At 24.9% G+C, this 18,245-nt stretch overlaps 1 protein-coding gene across 1 annotated transcript in view; it reads right to left on the bottom strand.

Moving 5' to 3' along the window:
- LOC129605818 (uncharacterized) overlaps positions 1-10,289 on the bottom strand; it is a 221,904-nt gene extending 211,615 nt beyond the window's left edge. Inside the window, exon 1 of the mRNA XM_055515782.1 lies at positions 10,159-10,289. Coding sequence (XP_055371757.1) covers positions 10,159-10,276 — 118 coding nt within the window. The 5' untranslated portion in view covers positions 10,277-10,289. The remainder of the gene's footprint in view (positions 1-10,158) is intronic.
- Between the last annotated feature and the right edge of the window lie 7,956 nt (positions 10,290-18,245).

An 18,245-nucleotide genomic window follows, 5' to 3' on the forward strand; every position in this document is an offset into this window, starting at 1 on the left:
CATTAATAAGCTTTTTATTAATATTCCTCGAAAAATGTAAATTTTGCTCTTAGTTAGAGAATAACTTTAAGATATTCGGAATCTTTGAAAAATGTGTAAGTTATTTCCGGTAGCAAACAGAACCCAAATATTAAATTTCATTAAAAGCATTATTTCTCTTTATATGCCCAAAAATTTGGCCTATATAGTAAAATCCAATTGGCGACACCTGATTTCTTCCAAAAATTTCCTTGTACTAACAAACGAAAGCTGTAGTGGTTTCTCATACTAAAAGAATGGAAGAAAATCACTTGTATATATTTTTTTTCATTACCGAAAATATAAAAGACCTGACATTTCTCAAAATTTGATCTAATTATACCGTAACCAAAGTAAAGTCAGGTGTAAATTTTCTTGAAAATCAGTTCAGTCGAAATTAAGACACAGATCTGCATAGACAGACTGACGATCTTGCTGAACGACAGTACATCTCCCTAAAAATAGTTTATTTACGTTTCCCTGCTACGGAGTGCATTTCCGTCGAAAACTCGACATACGAAATTTAGTGTTATCACATAACCTCCCTTATTAAATGCAACACGATCGGTATTTTTTATATTACGTAATATGATATGTAAAATATTCCAACAAAGCTAATATCGTAAAAAGTCCCAATGAAACACCCTGTACGCGAGAATTTCGACTTGTTATACATACATACATATGTATAATAGACTTTTATGTTAACACATAATATTACAAAACAAAAAGAGTAGAAGTTATCTATATAGAGTAACCTTGCCAAAAGTTTAGTTGTTTTTTGTTTCCATTACGTAAAAGTAAACCTTTATTTGTCTGCTATTTTTTTTTTTGCAAAACTTTTGCTTAAATCATAAATTTGTCTCGAAGAATTTAAAAATAGGTAGATATAAATTTTCATATCACCATATCTTTAACATTGTTAAACATACATATATAAATAAATATACTACTCATGTTTATATTTGCTCAATAAAAAATGATTTAATCCAATAAATATAAAAATGTACTTATATGTGGATTATTATTCATAACTAGTATTGCACTTTCAGGTAAACACATCAAGAAAATCAACTTATGACACACCTTTGATTACAATCCAAAAAAAAACTTTAATAAATAAATTGTCATTTTGGGGGGTAAAAAAAAAATCAAAACTTGAATAGAAGAGTAAAGTAATAGTTGAGTTGTTATTTATCGCCATTTACACATCTATCAATGACAGGGAATTTTCCTTTCATATAAAGAGGTGTTAAAATATGATGATTTACGACTGTTATACTTAATTTAAATTCCATCCAATTTATTTTAATAAATTAATTGACTTTAAATCGATTACGGTAAAAGAGAAAATAATTGAAATATGTTGGAATTTTTTTTTAAAATAATGGAAGTAACTATATTTTTATGTACACATACATTATTATTGGACGCACTTGGTAACCATCATAATTAATCACTGTGCATCAATTTCAATCTCAATTCAAAATTTTAAATAACATTATAGTAGGCATACGAGTTTAATGATAGTCATTTTTTAATTTATTTAAATTGAAATTTAAATTAAAAGAATAATTAATGTGTTAACAGAAAAACAAAATTCGCACACTGAATATAAGACTGCCAAATTTATAATAACTTTATGCTCTTTTAAAATTTTAGTCTTTCCAAACGCAATTCACCCAAAAAGTTCTATATTTTTATGGAGTTTTCACAGTAAATTTTTTGAACCGTTTTAATCTCTTAGAGTACATTAATCACGCAAAAAAGTGGGATGTGTGTTGCAGCTCTTTTTGAGTTATTAAAAGGTATGAAATTACTTAATTATTATAAACTATAGTTTAGTTTTGCATTTAATTGTATAACTAGAAAAAATGATTGCACAAATTGACATAAAACAAAATCAACTTTATACTTGCATGAAAATTCAATTTCTAATTCGAATCTCACTCTGAAAGTAGAACCAAAACGATGAGCGGCAACAGCGAACGATTTTCGTAGACAATCCAAAGCAAGTGCGGAACGGAAAAATTAATTGAACAGTATTTTGCATAATGTCACACACTCATGGATACCGATACGTTGGCAATGAAATTCGTGCCAGTAATTTCGCTTAATTCTAATCAGTCCCATTTAAATATGTGTTTCTATACATATATGAATTCTGACATTTCGCCCGGAGAAATCGCTTTTGTCCTATTTTCAACTTAAGAGTGTCGGAACAAATCGCGAATTATTTTACCTACCTTAGCCCTAATTAAATACCATTACAATTTTAAATTTCAGAAAACTTTTTTCTTCCGAAATTCAAATAAACTTCTTTGAATTTTTTGGTATAATCTAATAGCAAGCTTTATAACTAAATTTAAATTCTTTATTTAGTATTACAGCGATGACGTCTTTTTCGAAGCTATTAAAGTATAAATTTTATGTAAAAATAAATAAAATTATATAGAATTTTTAATTAAAAATTCAAATTCAAGACATGCAACTAAATTAATTAAAAACAAAAGCCTTAGTTGAAATATGTATGTAGCTTAATGAAGAATAAAGTTAATTGCAAAGCTGTAGTTAAAGCCATTGCTGTACTCTTCACTTCACTCTTAACATAAATTTTCTAATATCATTTCTGAATTAGAATTGAAAAGAATATAAGAGAAATCTGTCTATTGAAGTAGAAAATGGCGTTAATAGAATTTTCAATAGATAAAAAAAATAATAATAATAGTTGAAAAAATATGAGAAAATTTACCATGTTTGAATTATTTATGATTATAAAAACAGTATGAGTAAAACCAAGTGTTAACTAGATAGAAATTCATAAAAATTAATGAATATTTATTAATATTTTATAAATGAAAATCATCCATTATTAAAAAATTAAATGAAATCAAGTAGAAATTAACCTTCCAATTCTAGGATACTATAGATACAATTTGCGAATTCATAAAAGTTATTAAAAAACTGTTATACACCAACGTTAATGATGTATGGAAAATGAATGAAAGCTGTTTAATTTAAGAACTCGTATGATTAAATTTATGAGCTACAGGATCGGTGCAATTGAAAATCTCAAATCGAAAGGGACAGTTATAGAGTTACAAATAGAATGTCAAATTTGTAATACCATTTTAAAAAAATCTATTTTTTACAATAGGTATATAAGTATATAAAAGCATAACATACTAGAACTCGTAGAATTAAATAACGGGTAATCTGGTATACTTTACTTTGAGAATAATAAATTATAATTTGAAAATTACTAATATACAATAAAAAAAAAGACTTGAGAATTCTAGTTTTTAGAATAAACATTTATTTTTAAGAAAAGATCGAAAAAAATTTGTATAAATCTGTTTTATAGAACGGTATTTCGTTAGTTTACTTCATTGTACAGTTGATCTTACATATATTTAATATAACAATAAATAAATGTCGGAATTAGAACACATAACATTATGTAAGTAAGCCATATAACGCATATGAAACGTTAATTTAACAACGTTAACACATAATATAAAAGATTAGGATTTTAAATTAATTAGAGATCGTACACTGTTATAAATTAATTTATAAAATAATTATAGAATTGAAACCATTGATTGCAAATTAAACAACATACCGCGTAGACTAGTTATGAATATTTGCGATGCCACTAGCACATATAAGTTAATATAATTATGTTTGCAATCGAGCTTTCTCAAAGCTCTTTGATGATCATGTCACAGTTTATGTTAATTATAATGGTTGAACATACTCACTGGAGAGTTCTCATTTCATACAACTCTTTCTTACAGTTATACAGACCAAATTAATACAATTGAAATAAAAATTGAAGAATATCATTTAAATTTAAATGAATACGAAAGGAGGCGTTGTTGGCAATTATGATATGACGCTGTGCCACTTTGTCATTTAACATTTTTTTAAATTTTTTATAATTTTGTTCTTTCAAATAAACCTTGACGTAAAAATTAAATATGCAAAATTTCCAACATTTTTTTTTTGTTATTATCTTAAAAGAATCATTGTTATTTTTCTAAATAATTGTTCAATATTTTTACTGGATTTGAAGAACTATTAAACGAAATAAAATTGCGTTATACTTCCTTGGGGTAAACAGTTAAATACCATACAAAAAATTTTGAGTTAATCTTTTTTTAGTGAAAAATTAAGAATAATTACCAATAATTAATGTACACACTTTATTTTAATTCAATGACTCACTTTAAAAATCTCAATTAGATAATTTTGTTCATTTCAGAAATAATTAAATAAATTTCATCAAATGTTCAATAACCTTCATTCCAAATCATCTCTTATACTAAAATTTGTTGAGCGGCAGATCATAATTAATAAAACAACAACTTAAAAAATTTTTTTTTAATATCTACCCAACCTTAAGCGATTCTTATTGTATTTGAATTTCTTTAGGGAAATTATTCGTTCACATATACATACATGTACTTTAATATTGTTAAATATATTTTCGGTAAGAAATTTTATATAGATATTAAACAATATTAAGTTCGGCAGTTTCGCATGTTTGAATATTCGCAACAATAATTATATTGGTAATTTGATATCTTGTAACAATTATGTATTCGTCCCTGAAGCATGGCAAAAAATCATTATCTTTTCATCGAGCATTTATTCAAACAAAAAAAACCTGAACCAGGTAAAAAATAGTTCAAGAGTTTTTTTTTTTGAATTTCTATTTCAGTTCGTCAGTGTGTTTCAATAAATAAGATTTCAAAGAAAATAATGTTACTTTTAGGGCATGATTTTTGATTTCTGAAGGGTTCATTGATCACAAAGAAAAATAATATCAAAAAATAATTCGTGTATAATGCAATTAATGAATTTTTTATGAAAGATGCTGCGCTGATTAATTATTACCAGTTTATTGTATTTTTAAGGAATTTGACTCAAATTATTCAATGAGTATATTAGTATTTTAACTGATTACATTTTTTATGCGATAAATTTCAGAAAAAAAATCATCAATTATTGTACTCAATTTGTGGCAATATATTGGGATTGTTTCATCCTTTCAATTATCCACGATCATTTAATATATGAATTAGGAAAAAATCCACGGAGACAGCCCGAACTATATTTTTAAATATCGATTAAAAAATTTATCTTTATAAAAGCAAGTGTATTGGGGATATTTGAAAAAGTCAAATTAAAATCAGAAACATATCGAACGTTTGCAGGATCGGGAAAGAAACCTGACCAAATTGGGTACTGAATAACAGAAAAAAGTGTGAGAATTTAAAATTAATAATATATTATTAAACTAATATTTTATATAGTTTAGGTGTAAGTAAAATTCTCTATTGAGCTGAAATAATTCTTTTAATTTTTTCTTTTAAATTTGCATAAACCTAGGAGAAATATTTTCAAATAACTTATTGTTATGTATAATTTCTATCATATTGTATATAATATAATTTATATTGTTATACAGAAAACAATTTTTGTAATTATATAACAGTTAATTATATAAAAAATAATTTAAATTTTTAATTTAAAACAGCACAACTTCAAAAAAGTAGTTCCGATATGAAATTACAAAAATTGTCTTCTGTATATCACTATAAATTATATACACTATGTATTAGAAGCTTTTATGTATTAGAAGCTTGAATTGTATTAAAAAAAATATTTTTTTCATAGAAAATAGAGCATTTTTAAAAACTTTATTGTTTATCATAAACGGTATAGCAGTTTGGTAAACAAACAGACTGACGAACGAACGATCAGACAAGGTGAAACTAATATTTTTTTAATAAACCGCAAGAGCATATTCGGTTACCTCCCAAAAATATTTCTTAACACTTCTTTTATAGTTGCCCTCTCAACATAATTGCCACCAAATCATTTGAAAAAATTAATGACGTTAAAAATTTCTACCAGTTATGTAATTTCACATTAATATGACATGTAAATGACAAGTAAATAAAATAAAAAATTTAATTCGAAAATTAAATAAAACAAGAAATATTTAAAAGTCCTGTTCTCCCAGCCAGGAAATGAAAAAAAACCACAATAATTTTACTTAGGGAAACGCATATAATTTGGTGGTTTTATATTCAATTGCATATGGAAGGCAAAAAGTAGTGAAAAAAGCTGTTGCTGTTAATTCGTAAATGAAGAAAAGAAAAAGTACAAAAATGCCCGAAATTTTTTTAATTTGATGCAATTTTCATTATTACCTTTATCTCTTTATTATTGTTACAATTTTTTTTTCTAAAATAAAGTCATCAATCAAAAATTTTACTTACAAATCTGCTTTTTTGAAATAAAAAGTATGTCAAACAACTTTTTCTCTTTTTTGGAAAACTCTCAAGCGTTAAAAATTAAATGCACTCTTTTATTTTTATTTCTAAAAGAAACCAACTGATCAACTTTCTCTCTCTTTTACACAAATATATTAATCGAATATGCAATGTGTAGTTAAATTTTCTTTTTCATTTTTTTTTCTTTATTTCTCAGCACGATAATAATAGGGTACAGCGCTTCTTTGACAAGTCAAAGTATAAATCAATTATGGTGGGCAGAATTGCTATTTGAAACGATCAACTTAAACATTGTATGTATAATGGGGGAAAAAAAACAGCAGCAATATTAATTAAATAAATTTTTCATAATAAATCATAATATTTTAAAACATTTATTCAAATTGCATACATTATTGCTTTATTTTCTATTGTAACCTTGTAAGCGTAAGATCCGTTTAATGTAAAATCAGTTTAACTTAATTATTATGCTTTTTAAATTTTTTCCATTTTAATATTGAATTTTATTTTATAACTTTTAGTTTAACTGAGAAATTTTTTTAATATGTGTAAGAAATGTCCATATGCTTGAGGTCTTTTGATCAAAATTTCTTGTGAAACGTGTAACTTTTGAGTATCTGACTTGGAATTTTAATTATTTCTTGTCCGAGGATTGTATACTTTCTCTTACAGACAAAATCCCCGAGATTTTTCAATATTCCAAAAGAATTTCTAAGTTTTTTTACCCATCAACGAGAAATGATACCCATAATTTGTTGAATGAGCTCTTTACCTAGTTGCTTTTTTCTTAAACCTTATGTTCAATGCAAGTTTTAAAAAAAAAATCATAAAGAGCTTTGCACTACTTGCATTTATTAATAAGTATTTACATTTCTACTTTGTGGAATTTTTTTTCCTTCTTCATTCCTAGGAGGAGCATAGGGCCAGTGCATGATATCATAGATAGTCATGGTCTATTTTCAATGCGTCATACAGTTTTAACTACAGGTGTCGACAGGTGATTAGCCTGTCGACTCTGTAGAAGAATATTTGATGATCATTGAATATTAATTTAATTTTTAATTCAACATAATTCTTAACTCTCTTTACTATAAGTGCCAAATTGAATTAAAACATCATGTACATATACATACATTAAGGAATAATCCAAAATTATTTTTTAAAATGGGCATTTCAAATTTACATCCAATTAAATCCCATAAAAGTAGAAGACGTTAAATTTTTCATCGACCGAAATTTTATAAATCAATTCGTCCAAAAATTACCGAATTTATGGTTAAGATATTATGTAAATAAGCGGATGTAAATAAATAATAAAAATATTATAAAGCCTAAATTTTGAAAAAAAAAAATAAAATATACAAAAAAATTACTAGACAACAGCAATAAATTTGTACATTGACTGATCTGTCATTAGTCAACAGCTTTTTATTATACATGTTTTTTTTTCTATTTTTTTCTTATTATTGCTTGTGCTGCAGTTCAATAAAATGTTTTGGACCAAATACAAAATAAAAATCAATAAAAAAAAAGCAAAAGTAACAAAATGCAATATTTGCAAGCTCACCTTGGCTCACATTATCTACAGTAAAGCTAACAGTCATATGGTATAGAAGATTTTTATGGCAACAAAAAAAAAGTAACACATGTAGAAAAAATAGCAGTTATAAAAACTAGTCGAAAGTTGCACATAAAAAAAAAAGTTTAAAACAACTTTTTTAATTTTATTCTGTTTTTTTTTTTTTGTGTAATGCTGTAATTGAAAGCGGTAGACATGTTGTCTAGTTGGTTGTATAAAGTAAAAAGACTACGAATTAAATTTGATTTTAATCATATTTAATATGGTGCATCAACTTTTTCACAAAATATATTTTTTTTTAAATAATAGTATACTTTTAAAGGATAGTTATATAAATTTTAATAGCAAAATATGTGTAGGAATAACAACCAATATTTAATTAATAATTAATTTTAATTTGATACATAAAAACTATACCCAATAAAATATAACATGCATAATAAATAAAAGAAAAATTGGAAGAGTTATGAGTAAACCAATAAATTTTAATAAAATAATTGGAAAACGAGAATAGAGAGAGTTGACCTTGTCAACTATGTGATACTCGTACAAATGAATAGTTTTAAGATCTGTGTGTTAATTACCACACTCTCCTGTACGTACTCCTGGTTTTTTATTCGTTTATGCAAAATTTCAGCACTGTAATTTTAATCATTTTTCACAATATACGACCGAATGACTTTCGAAGCTTTACGACCAAATGACTTTCGAAGTAAAAGCTCTAATAAAATATTTACTTGTTTTTTTCAGGTAACAAGTGTTATTTTGCGAACAGAAAACTTATAAAATCAAGACTTTTAAAAAGAAATGTTAAGATACAAATATATAAAACTCGAACTCGTCCTGTTGTAACATATAGTTGCGGAATATGGACATTGAATACTGAGAAAAATATTTGATGCAATAAGACTAGAAAACGGAGAATATAGACGTAGAAATAACAATGAAATTAATGATCTTATTAAAAATGAAGACTTCACACGTTTTAGTAAATCACATTGATTAAGGTTGGTAGGACATGTTATGCGAATAAATGAAAATATGCCACAATATAGAATTTTACAAAGCCGACCTACATTTAATCGCAACAGAGGAAGGCCAAGAACAAGACTGAAAGATAACATTAAAAATGACACTATTTAACTTCAAGTCAGAAACTGAAAAACAGAGGATAAAAATTAAGAAATATGGAGGTAAATCGTAAAGAAGGCTAAAGCTTACAAAGAGCTGTAGAGCCAAAGAAGAAGAAGAAGATTTTAACACACATAATATCCCCAATAGTATTTTTGCTTTTGCAAAATTTTATTGCCTCAATCACATCCATTTTAAATAGAGTTCCGGTGTTTATTGCTTTAAATCATTTGTGAAAATTTGGTGAACTTAGCTCAATTAGTTTGTGAGTTATCGCTGGAACGGACGGACAGACAAACATGATTAAATCGACTTAGAATTCGACGCTGGCCAAAAACGCACACTTACATACATTTATATTCCAGATCATTATTTCTTAGCGTTACAAACGGTAAAGCAAATTTATTATACCCTTTGAACATACGTTCGTACGGGTATAAAAAACAACGTCACTTTTTATACAATGTTGTCTTAAATCTTTTTAAAAGTAATTAATTGAAAAGTTGATCATATCCTATTTACACATTAAGTCAACAAGTGCAATAATATTTTCAAAGATTTATGAGTTATTGCAATTTATATTGAAAATAAAAAAAAATAATGCAGAAAACAACCGAGCATTTCATACGATCATATTTTTTTAAGATTTTATGGCCAAACCATTTAATTTTTATAATGTTGTAATTTATTTCAATGATTTCAACTTTGTAACAAGTAGAATTTGATTAAGGGAAAGTTTAAAACTTTCACTGTGCTTCTATTTAATTGCTTCGCCTTTTTTATGCTTTTTTATGCAGTGGCAACTGACACCCAATTCGACCTTTCGCACGCCATGCTATTCCTATTATATCACTTTAATTTTTGGATTGCTACAACTAATTTTCAGTATTGAATCAACACTGATCCCAGACAAGTTTATATATAGGAATCATAACGCCACTTATGCTTAAAATTAAAGTATAAGCAGCAGATTGTGTCACATAACAAGAATTTTTATAAGTAAATTAATTAAATATAAAAAAAGAGTTCAAAGAGAACAACTAATTAAAATTGAGTAATAAAAATTTTTAATTGAAATCTAAAAATTATAATTAATTTTTATAGTATTTTAATATTAAAACTTACCAGAATTTTCATGATGTGAATGCTCATGATGATCTGTTGGTAAATGATGAAGTTGATGCAAATGAGCATAAAAATGATGATGATGAAGGACACATGCTAAATCTGTACAATTTAACATTTTTAAAAAATATCTGAAATAAAAAAAAAAAATTTTATAAATACAGAATTAACAAAATGAGAAAAATTAATTTAAATATTAAATAATTGTTAAAAAAAATTTTTTAAAATTTTTTTTAAAAAGAGTTTAAAACCTCTTGCTTCTCTTGAAGAATGCAGTGCTTTTATTGATTAATTTCAAATTGCTTTAAAAATCCATGTGCAAAAATACAACTCTATCGGGTACATATTATACGTTTTGTGTAGATTTTTCACGACATCTTCCAATTTTCATAGTGGCTAACAAAAAGTTTCATGTAAGAACTGCTAAAGTTCATGAATAAAATATGAGACGCTAATTACAGGCCTCTTAATTAATCCACCTAAATATTATGTTTTAAAAGAAGTAAAATACTTATGGAACGTTGAATTTAAAGATTGCTTTAACAAAAATTTCGCACTTCTTCTTATAATAACCAAAAGTTAGGAGGTAGGATGACTCATTTGCATGTTTTACACTGCTTTTTATTTTACAAAATTTTTTAAAAAATTGAAACGTGAAAATGCATAGAAAATTTTTCCATTTTATTAAGATTATTGATTAATTATTAAGATTTTTGAAAAATTATTGTATAACAAAATGACAATTTTAATAATAAATGTAAATTAGAGGTATATAAAAATATTATCAATTGAATAATTTAAAGAGAATTATTAAAACTCCTTGTTATTCTAATTATATGAGCAATGAATGCATGTATAGAATTTATTAAAATTATCTTGATTAATTAATAGTTACGAACTTATGTAAGAATTATTTATTATGAAATTTTATTTTTATGTGCATACTTGTATATTTCATAATATTGTACGTGAGTACTTAACATCCATACTGTTTTTTTGTTCACAATTACATCTTACATCATTCAAAAGTTATTCTATTGCAAATTATTCTATTTTAATAACTTTCAAATATATATTTACAGTAAACATCACACTTTAGCCATGATTTCATTGTATTTTTGAATAATGTTCATCATTAATTAATTAAACACCTTAATAACATTTCATATGCATATATATACTTATATACATACATATATTTCATAATTTAACAATTTAATTAAAGTTTTCTATATTAATTTGACGTAAATTGGAAAAAAAAATATGTTAATTATCACTTAACTATATTGTTGTGAATTATAAATAAAATTGGTGTATAAAATGCACATATATGATTTATTACTTTAATGAAGGACAATAAATTTAATAGTAATTAAAACAAGTGATTTAAAAATTGAAATAAATTTTAACTTGCTTTGCTGAATTCGTTTTTCTTCTTCTGCTACAATATTCATGATAAGCAAAACGATATTGCAGGGGATGGATGATATGTTGAATATAATATTATTTGTACAAGAACAATTTTGCATCTTCCTGGCTTAATGAATTGTTTAACTTATTGCCGTAAATCGCAACGAGGAAACTAAGAAAAATACGCGGTTTTAGGAAAATTACTGTACTAATCTTAAAATTCCATGAAAAAACCCAATTTCTATGCGCTTCCCATTCTTACTGAATATTTTGAGACACGCAAAAAACTTTGTAAGGCGTAAGAGATAGGTATAGACGAAGTATAGGAATACGGTAAAAAATGAGGAAATTTAGAAAATACGCGTTCTGTACTATAAAGCTGTGTATCATCTATTAATTTATATCATAAATTTTTAATCTAAAATTATTTGATCAATTTTTTTTTTTTTTGAAAAATCTGATTTAAATTCTTTAAGGCCACAAATTCTGTTAAAATTAACGGCCTTTTATGCGCTTTTCAGTTCTTTCATCTAAAATATATTAGGATAGGCGTTTTTGGGATCCAGGTTCAAACTATGTTTATTTACATTTAAATGGAGCGGGTATGTAAGCTTTTACTCTTGTGACGGAAAGAAGATTAAATAAGTTTTCTCTATAACTTTTTAAATATGTACTTTTCGAGAATATTAGTGTATAAAATGAAGTTCTTGCTTGCTTATTAATAATATTTTTATAATTAAAGTTTAAGCAATTCGAAATTAACACTAGTTAGTTAAAAAGCAATTTTATCTTGAATTATGAACTAAAATTTTTATACTATTCTTATACAGAAATCACCATTATTCAAATTTAAATGATTTTTCTTCAATATCTACACTTATTTATTATTTGCTATACTTGTTTTAAACACTAACAAATTCCTTAGAAAAAAAAAAACAAATATTTTTCAATCTTTTTTCCGATTCCTGTATTACTTAAATAATGGCATTCAAATAAGTTGTAGAAGCACAATTAAAAATAATATTCCATAAATTATTGAAAATAATAAAATTATTATACAAAAAAAATAGGTGATTTCAAAACACCCATTATTCGTACTAGTATTTTTATAAGCTATTTTTTAATAAAAAAATAAAATTAATTAAATTTGTTCATTGTTTTTCGTCTGCTAAAATAGAAATGAATAAAAATCGCTAACCGAAATTCAATTGAAAGTGAATAGAAATAAAATAAAAGTATAAAAGAAAAATAAAACCATAATGATCCGGAAGTGAACGTGAATGTGTTTCTCTTTTGTTTCTTATTTCATTAACCTATTAAATGTCGTTTAAACAATTTGATTTAGAGTTCCTTATGCTGAATTAATGAAAAATACAAGTCGATTACAATTTTTCTTTTTGCACATTATTAAAAAAAAATAAGAGAAGTTGCCAAATTAAGAAATCTTTTATTTCTTTTTAGAATTTTAGTATAATTTGTAAAACTGATATAAGATGATTACGATATAAGTATTTGTTATGATATAGACCTTATATTTTTCAAACAGCTTGATTCACATAAATCTTCTGTTATTTAAAGTTATTATTCTACTATAACACGATCTTTTTCAATTTATTCTTAAGAGACATTTTTCTTTTATAAAAATTTTTCAGGTTTTTTCCGTAAAATGCAATTTTGTTGAATTTTTTTTAACTGTATGGCAATTCTGTATATGTGGTAAAATTATTGTTTTATGAAAAGGCGATAATTTACAAACATTTAGCATGAAATCATATCAAAGAAAACTATCACAAAATTTATTTCAACTTTACAGACTGCAAAGTTAATGTGTAAATTAAATTAATTATATACTTGAAAATGTATAATAAAAAAAATGTAATAAAAAATGTTAAAAGAAAATTGCTTAAAAAAGAAATTTAAAGTTTTAGAAATGTTGACAATTTTAAGTCAAAAAGTAAGTCAAAAACTGCCCGTTTTTATTCATTACGTACAGAAACGAAAAATTGTCGCTTTAAACCTTTAACCATGTTGCAACCAGAACCGATAATTTTGCAGTTAAAGCCTTTCAAAATTGAAAAAAATTTATAATTAACTGCATGCATATGATAGAAATCGTAAATTATGATACAGCTAACATTAACAGGTATGAGTATTGGCTCAACCTCAATAAAAAGCACAATATCGGTAATTCACCTTACAATATCATAATATTTTACTTTAAACAAATATTATTAAAAATGGAAACAACGAAAATGCTATTATTGAATCAAAGAAATCAACAAATATATAAAAAAAATAATAATTAAAAAAAAAAACAAAATTGCATCTCCCTAGGCTAATGTCATTGTATCAATTTTATTATTATAAAATTGCAAAAAAAGAGAAAAATGTTTAAGTATAAAATATAGTGTTGCCATTTTAAATACTTAAAAAGAAACTATTGTGAAAAAAAACCATAATACAAGTGCATAATTTATCTGATATTGAGAGAACATAAATATAATTTATATGCATTCATATATTAGTACATATACATACATCTGCATAACACTACGCAATAAGTAAAAGTGGAATAAATTTTATATAAAAATTGTTAACACAGCCGTATAGAATTATTTATTCGATATGGAAATAGTAAGTATGTCGGTAAAACGACTAATATAACAATATTTGTTATTAATGCCAGTATCTGACTTGTAATCGGCCCATTTTTTAAAATATTAAAAAATAAGGTACTGATCATTGGTTTGCAACGCATTTGTCACTTGATGTTAAAAAAACTACCAAGTGAAGAAATTTTTTAATGGGCTATATAAATTGATTTTTATAGTTCCTATAAGCACTATTATCTTTCATATTATAAATTTATTATCATTATTTATAATCATGTTAAATTGATCTTTTGATAATTTTGTAAAATATTCCAAAAACTTATGACGTTTGTTACTTGTATGATATTCTGTCACGACTTTTGGCATGACCTATAATGCTTAATCAAGCATTATACTGATAATATTTATAATTGCCGATAATATAATATTGAATTATTTAATTGAATATAAAAGTACTAGCACAATTTGATAAATTATTATCGGGACACTCATTAAATAGATATACACATGACATACAACAATATCGGTATTTATATGTACATATGTATACACTTGGACATTGTGTGTAGGCAATGAAAATGTGCATTATTAAAGTGAAAAGTTGTCATTTTTTTTTTCTTCTTATTTATAAAGTAGTTATAAATTTTGCTCTCAGTTCGTTTTTATTTTCTCTTTTTTATTATTTTTATTTTGTTTCAGGAAAGAATGAAATTTCTCGAAGGTTAAAAACTGTTATATGTACTTATATACTATACAAATATAACAAATTATAATATGATGATGAATGATTGAAGGTTAACAACCTACTAGCCTATAAAGTATAACAAACTTGACTTGTTTCGATCATTATTTTCTGTTCATTTCACATATAACTTTTATTTTACTTGCAATTTTCATTTTATAAGTAATAATGTATGCTTCTTTTTAGCAGTGAAATAAATAATATAATAAAATATATTGCAAAAGCATTTAATATAATTTTTACCGAACGCATTGCATACAATAAGGGAGGTGACATGATGGCACCAAATTTCATATTTCAAGTTTCCGATGAAAATCTGTTCTAGAGTGATATCTGTCTGTCTTTCTAATGCATATTTTTCTGAAATTTTATATATAAAATTTTAAAAGGCCAAATTTACATTTCTGAACATTTAAAGAGAAATAATCAAGTGCGATTTTCGTGAAAATTAATATGTAATTTTAGGATATTAAAGCAATGAAGTTGTAAAATTTTTAGGAATATTAGGGTACGGAAACTTAACTAAGGACCGAATTTACATTTTTTAGCATATCTAAGCAAGCAATTGAAGGAATTTATTGAAATTTAGTATGTGGGTTCTCTTTCCTACCTAAAGTAACTGGTGAATTTTTCAGAGTATTCAGATGACATAAAATGCAACTCTACTAAGAGCCGAATGCACATTTTTCCTGGCATGAAAACTAAAAGTTTGTAGCGTGCTCAAAGAAGTGCTCAATAAGTTTTTTTTATAATCTTTGTAACACTTTCAAACTAGACAATACACAATGCGGTCGGTTATCTGCTGATCACATCAAATTTTTTTTTTAACACTTTTGTTTTTCCTTTTTAGTTTTTTTATTAGCGAATCACTTTATGTATACTTAATTAATTGATTTAAGTTTTTATTATTTTATTGATTTGAGCTGCGTTTTGTGCTTTTTTTTCTTTAATTAATTGAAATTAAATTAAAACTTTCGAGTAATTATAGTACAAAGTAGAGGCCACACACAGTTTTTTTTACATTTTAAATTTAGACTTAATTAAAATGAATACTTTTATAATAAAATAAATGTTTTGGGATCTATATAAGCATGTATGTATCTACATATATATAAAATAATTCAGTGAATTATTAGTTAATGGCAGATATAATTTATTGACTTGTGTATGTTACTTATAACATCAGAAATATGTTTGTGTTCTATAATAATTCAAAAGAACATAAAGACACATGTACGTACATAGATAATAAATGTCTTTGTATTTGATCTACGAATAAATTTATATATTTAATAGGCATGCAATTATATTATCAATTTAACATTACTTTAAATGAGGTGTAAAATATTTTATTGACCTAGTTTTCATTCAAAAAAAAATTTTTAAAATTAAAAAAAAACAAAAATAAAAAATTTATAACAAAAGCGAAATTAGATTTTAGCATTCACAGTAAAATGATTTTTAAAAGAAAATTTAATCGTCAATTAAAGTACATAGAAAAAAAATTTAGTAATTTGCTTATATAAGTACTTAAATATTTTAATTTTTTAATTTAATAACGATAATGCAATTAGTTACTTATAGAGATAAGTTCGAATCACACAAAATGCAGTAGAATTTTTGGGGTTCAATCAGACCCTTTATCAATATTTAATAATATAATCAATATACCAATATATGCAATCATCATTCAATTCACTCTTCACTTACTTCCGTTATTGGTAAAATTTATTAGCCTCCCTTTCCGAAACTTAATTTTTCCACAGGGTTTGAAAACGGCTGTTGTCACGCCTATTTTTAAGGGTGGGAATAGACCAAATGTATTTAATTATCGCCCCATATCTGTTCTACCGATTGTCTCAAAATTTTTTTAAATGGTTGTGAAGAATCGACTCGTCGAATTGACATGTCTCAGTTTAACGGATTTCAATACAAAGGATATGGAAGGTTAAAAATTTGGCATGCATATTTCTTGACCTTCGTAGGGCATTTGACTGCGTTGACTATGATATTCTTCTTTTTAAGCTATTGACATTTTCAGACACGCCCTCCGAATCACCATACAACTTTACGCCGACGATGTCGTGGTGAAATATTCGATCGAGTAAGAAAGGAAATTGGAGGATGCGATTCAATCAGATCTGAAAATTTTGGATATATGGTTAGGTAAACACAGGCTGGCATTAAGCGTAAAAATAACAAAAATATTAATTAAAAAAATTTCGGAAATGGTTTACAGGTGGGAGTTTGTTGATTACCCTATCTTTATTTAGTAATTCGTTTTGACTACCGATTTGCACTAATCACTCCAGATATAAACATGACGTACACATAACAATAATTATCTGCTTTTTTTAATTTTAAGAAAAAAAATTTTAATTTTTCAATATTTTTATATTTTATTCGTAAACTCAATATCAAAGATAAATTTGTCATACATACAAAAAAATTTATACATACAAAAATAGATTTATAACATAGAGTAGCGACTAAGTATAGTTTAATTAAGTAATCATTAAATGCATTCATAAATACATTTTACATCTAAAATTTAAATATCACTATAAGTAGACTGAACCAGTTTTCCTTAATATTTTAATTTACATATGTTTTACAATTAAAATTATACAATCTTTATTAAAATAATGCATTAAATTGCCTATATAATTGCATCAAATAAAAAATAATAATAAAAAATATTTTACTGCATTGGTTAGTGCATGCTAACTAATATAAAAATAATTAATTAATTTCTATATAGCAAAGGTTATGCATTTTGTAAAAAAAAAAAATCTTCTTTTGGAATAAATTTAATTGACCTTTATAAACAAATTTCAAATCAAAGAAGATAACAAAATAAATACTTAATAAATCCGGTTCTTAGTTTTTAATCAAGTATAAAGCAGTTCTTACTGATTCTTTACTGAATCACAACAATATTAATGATCCACATTTTGTCTTACTTTTATCCCATATTAATAATACATATTATCTTTAGCATATTCACTTGTTCGAAAAGAAAACCTACGTAAAAAATAAATAAAGAATTTAAAATATTTGTTTATTTTTTTTCGTATACCAATGTGTTTTAAAGCAATAGTGGTAAAGAGTAGTTTTGTGAAAAAAAGCAGCACAGCGCCATTTAAGATTCTTGCAAATTAATAAAAAAAAAATCTCAACTCAAAATACACAAATCGTATATTTTTTTAAAATTTAGAATCACTTAATTCAGAAAACTTGAATTTTTTTCTTATAATATTTGTACATATAATATAAGCGTATTCTAATGTATATATATTTATAAATTTTTTTCTTATTTCTGA

Source organism: Condylostylus longicornis, unplaced genomic scaffold (genome assembly GCF_029603195.1).
Source record: "Condylostylus longicornis isolate FDR11 unplaced genomic scaffold, ASM2960319v2 ptg000015l, whole genome shotgun sequence".
Taxonomy (NCBI): Eukaryota; Metazoa; Arthropoda; class Insecta; order Diptera; family Dolichopodidae; genus Condylostylus; species Condylostylus longicornis.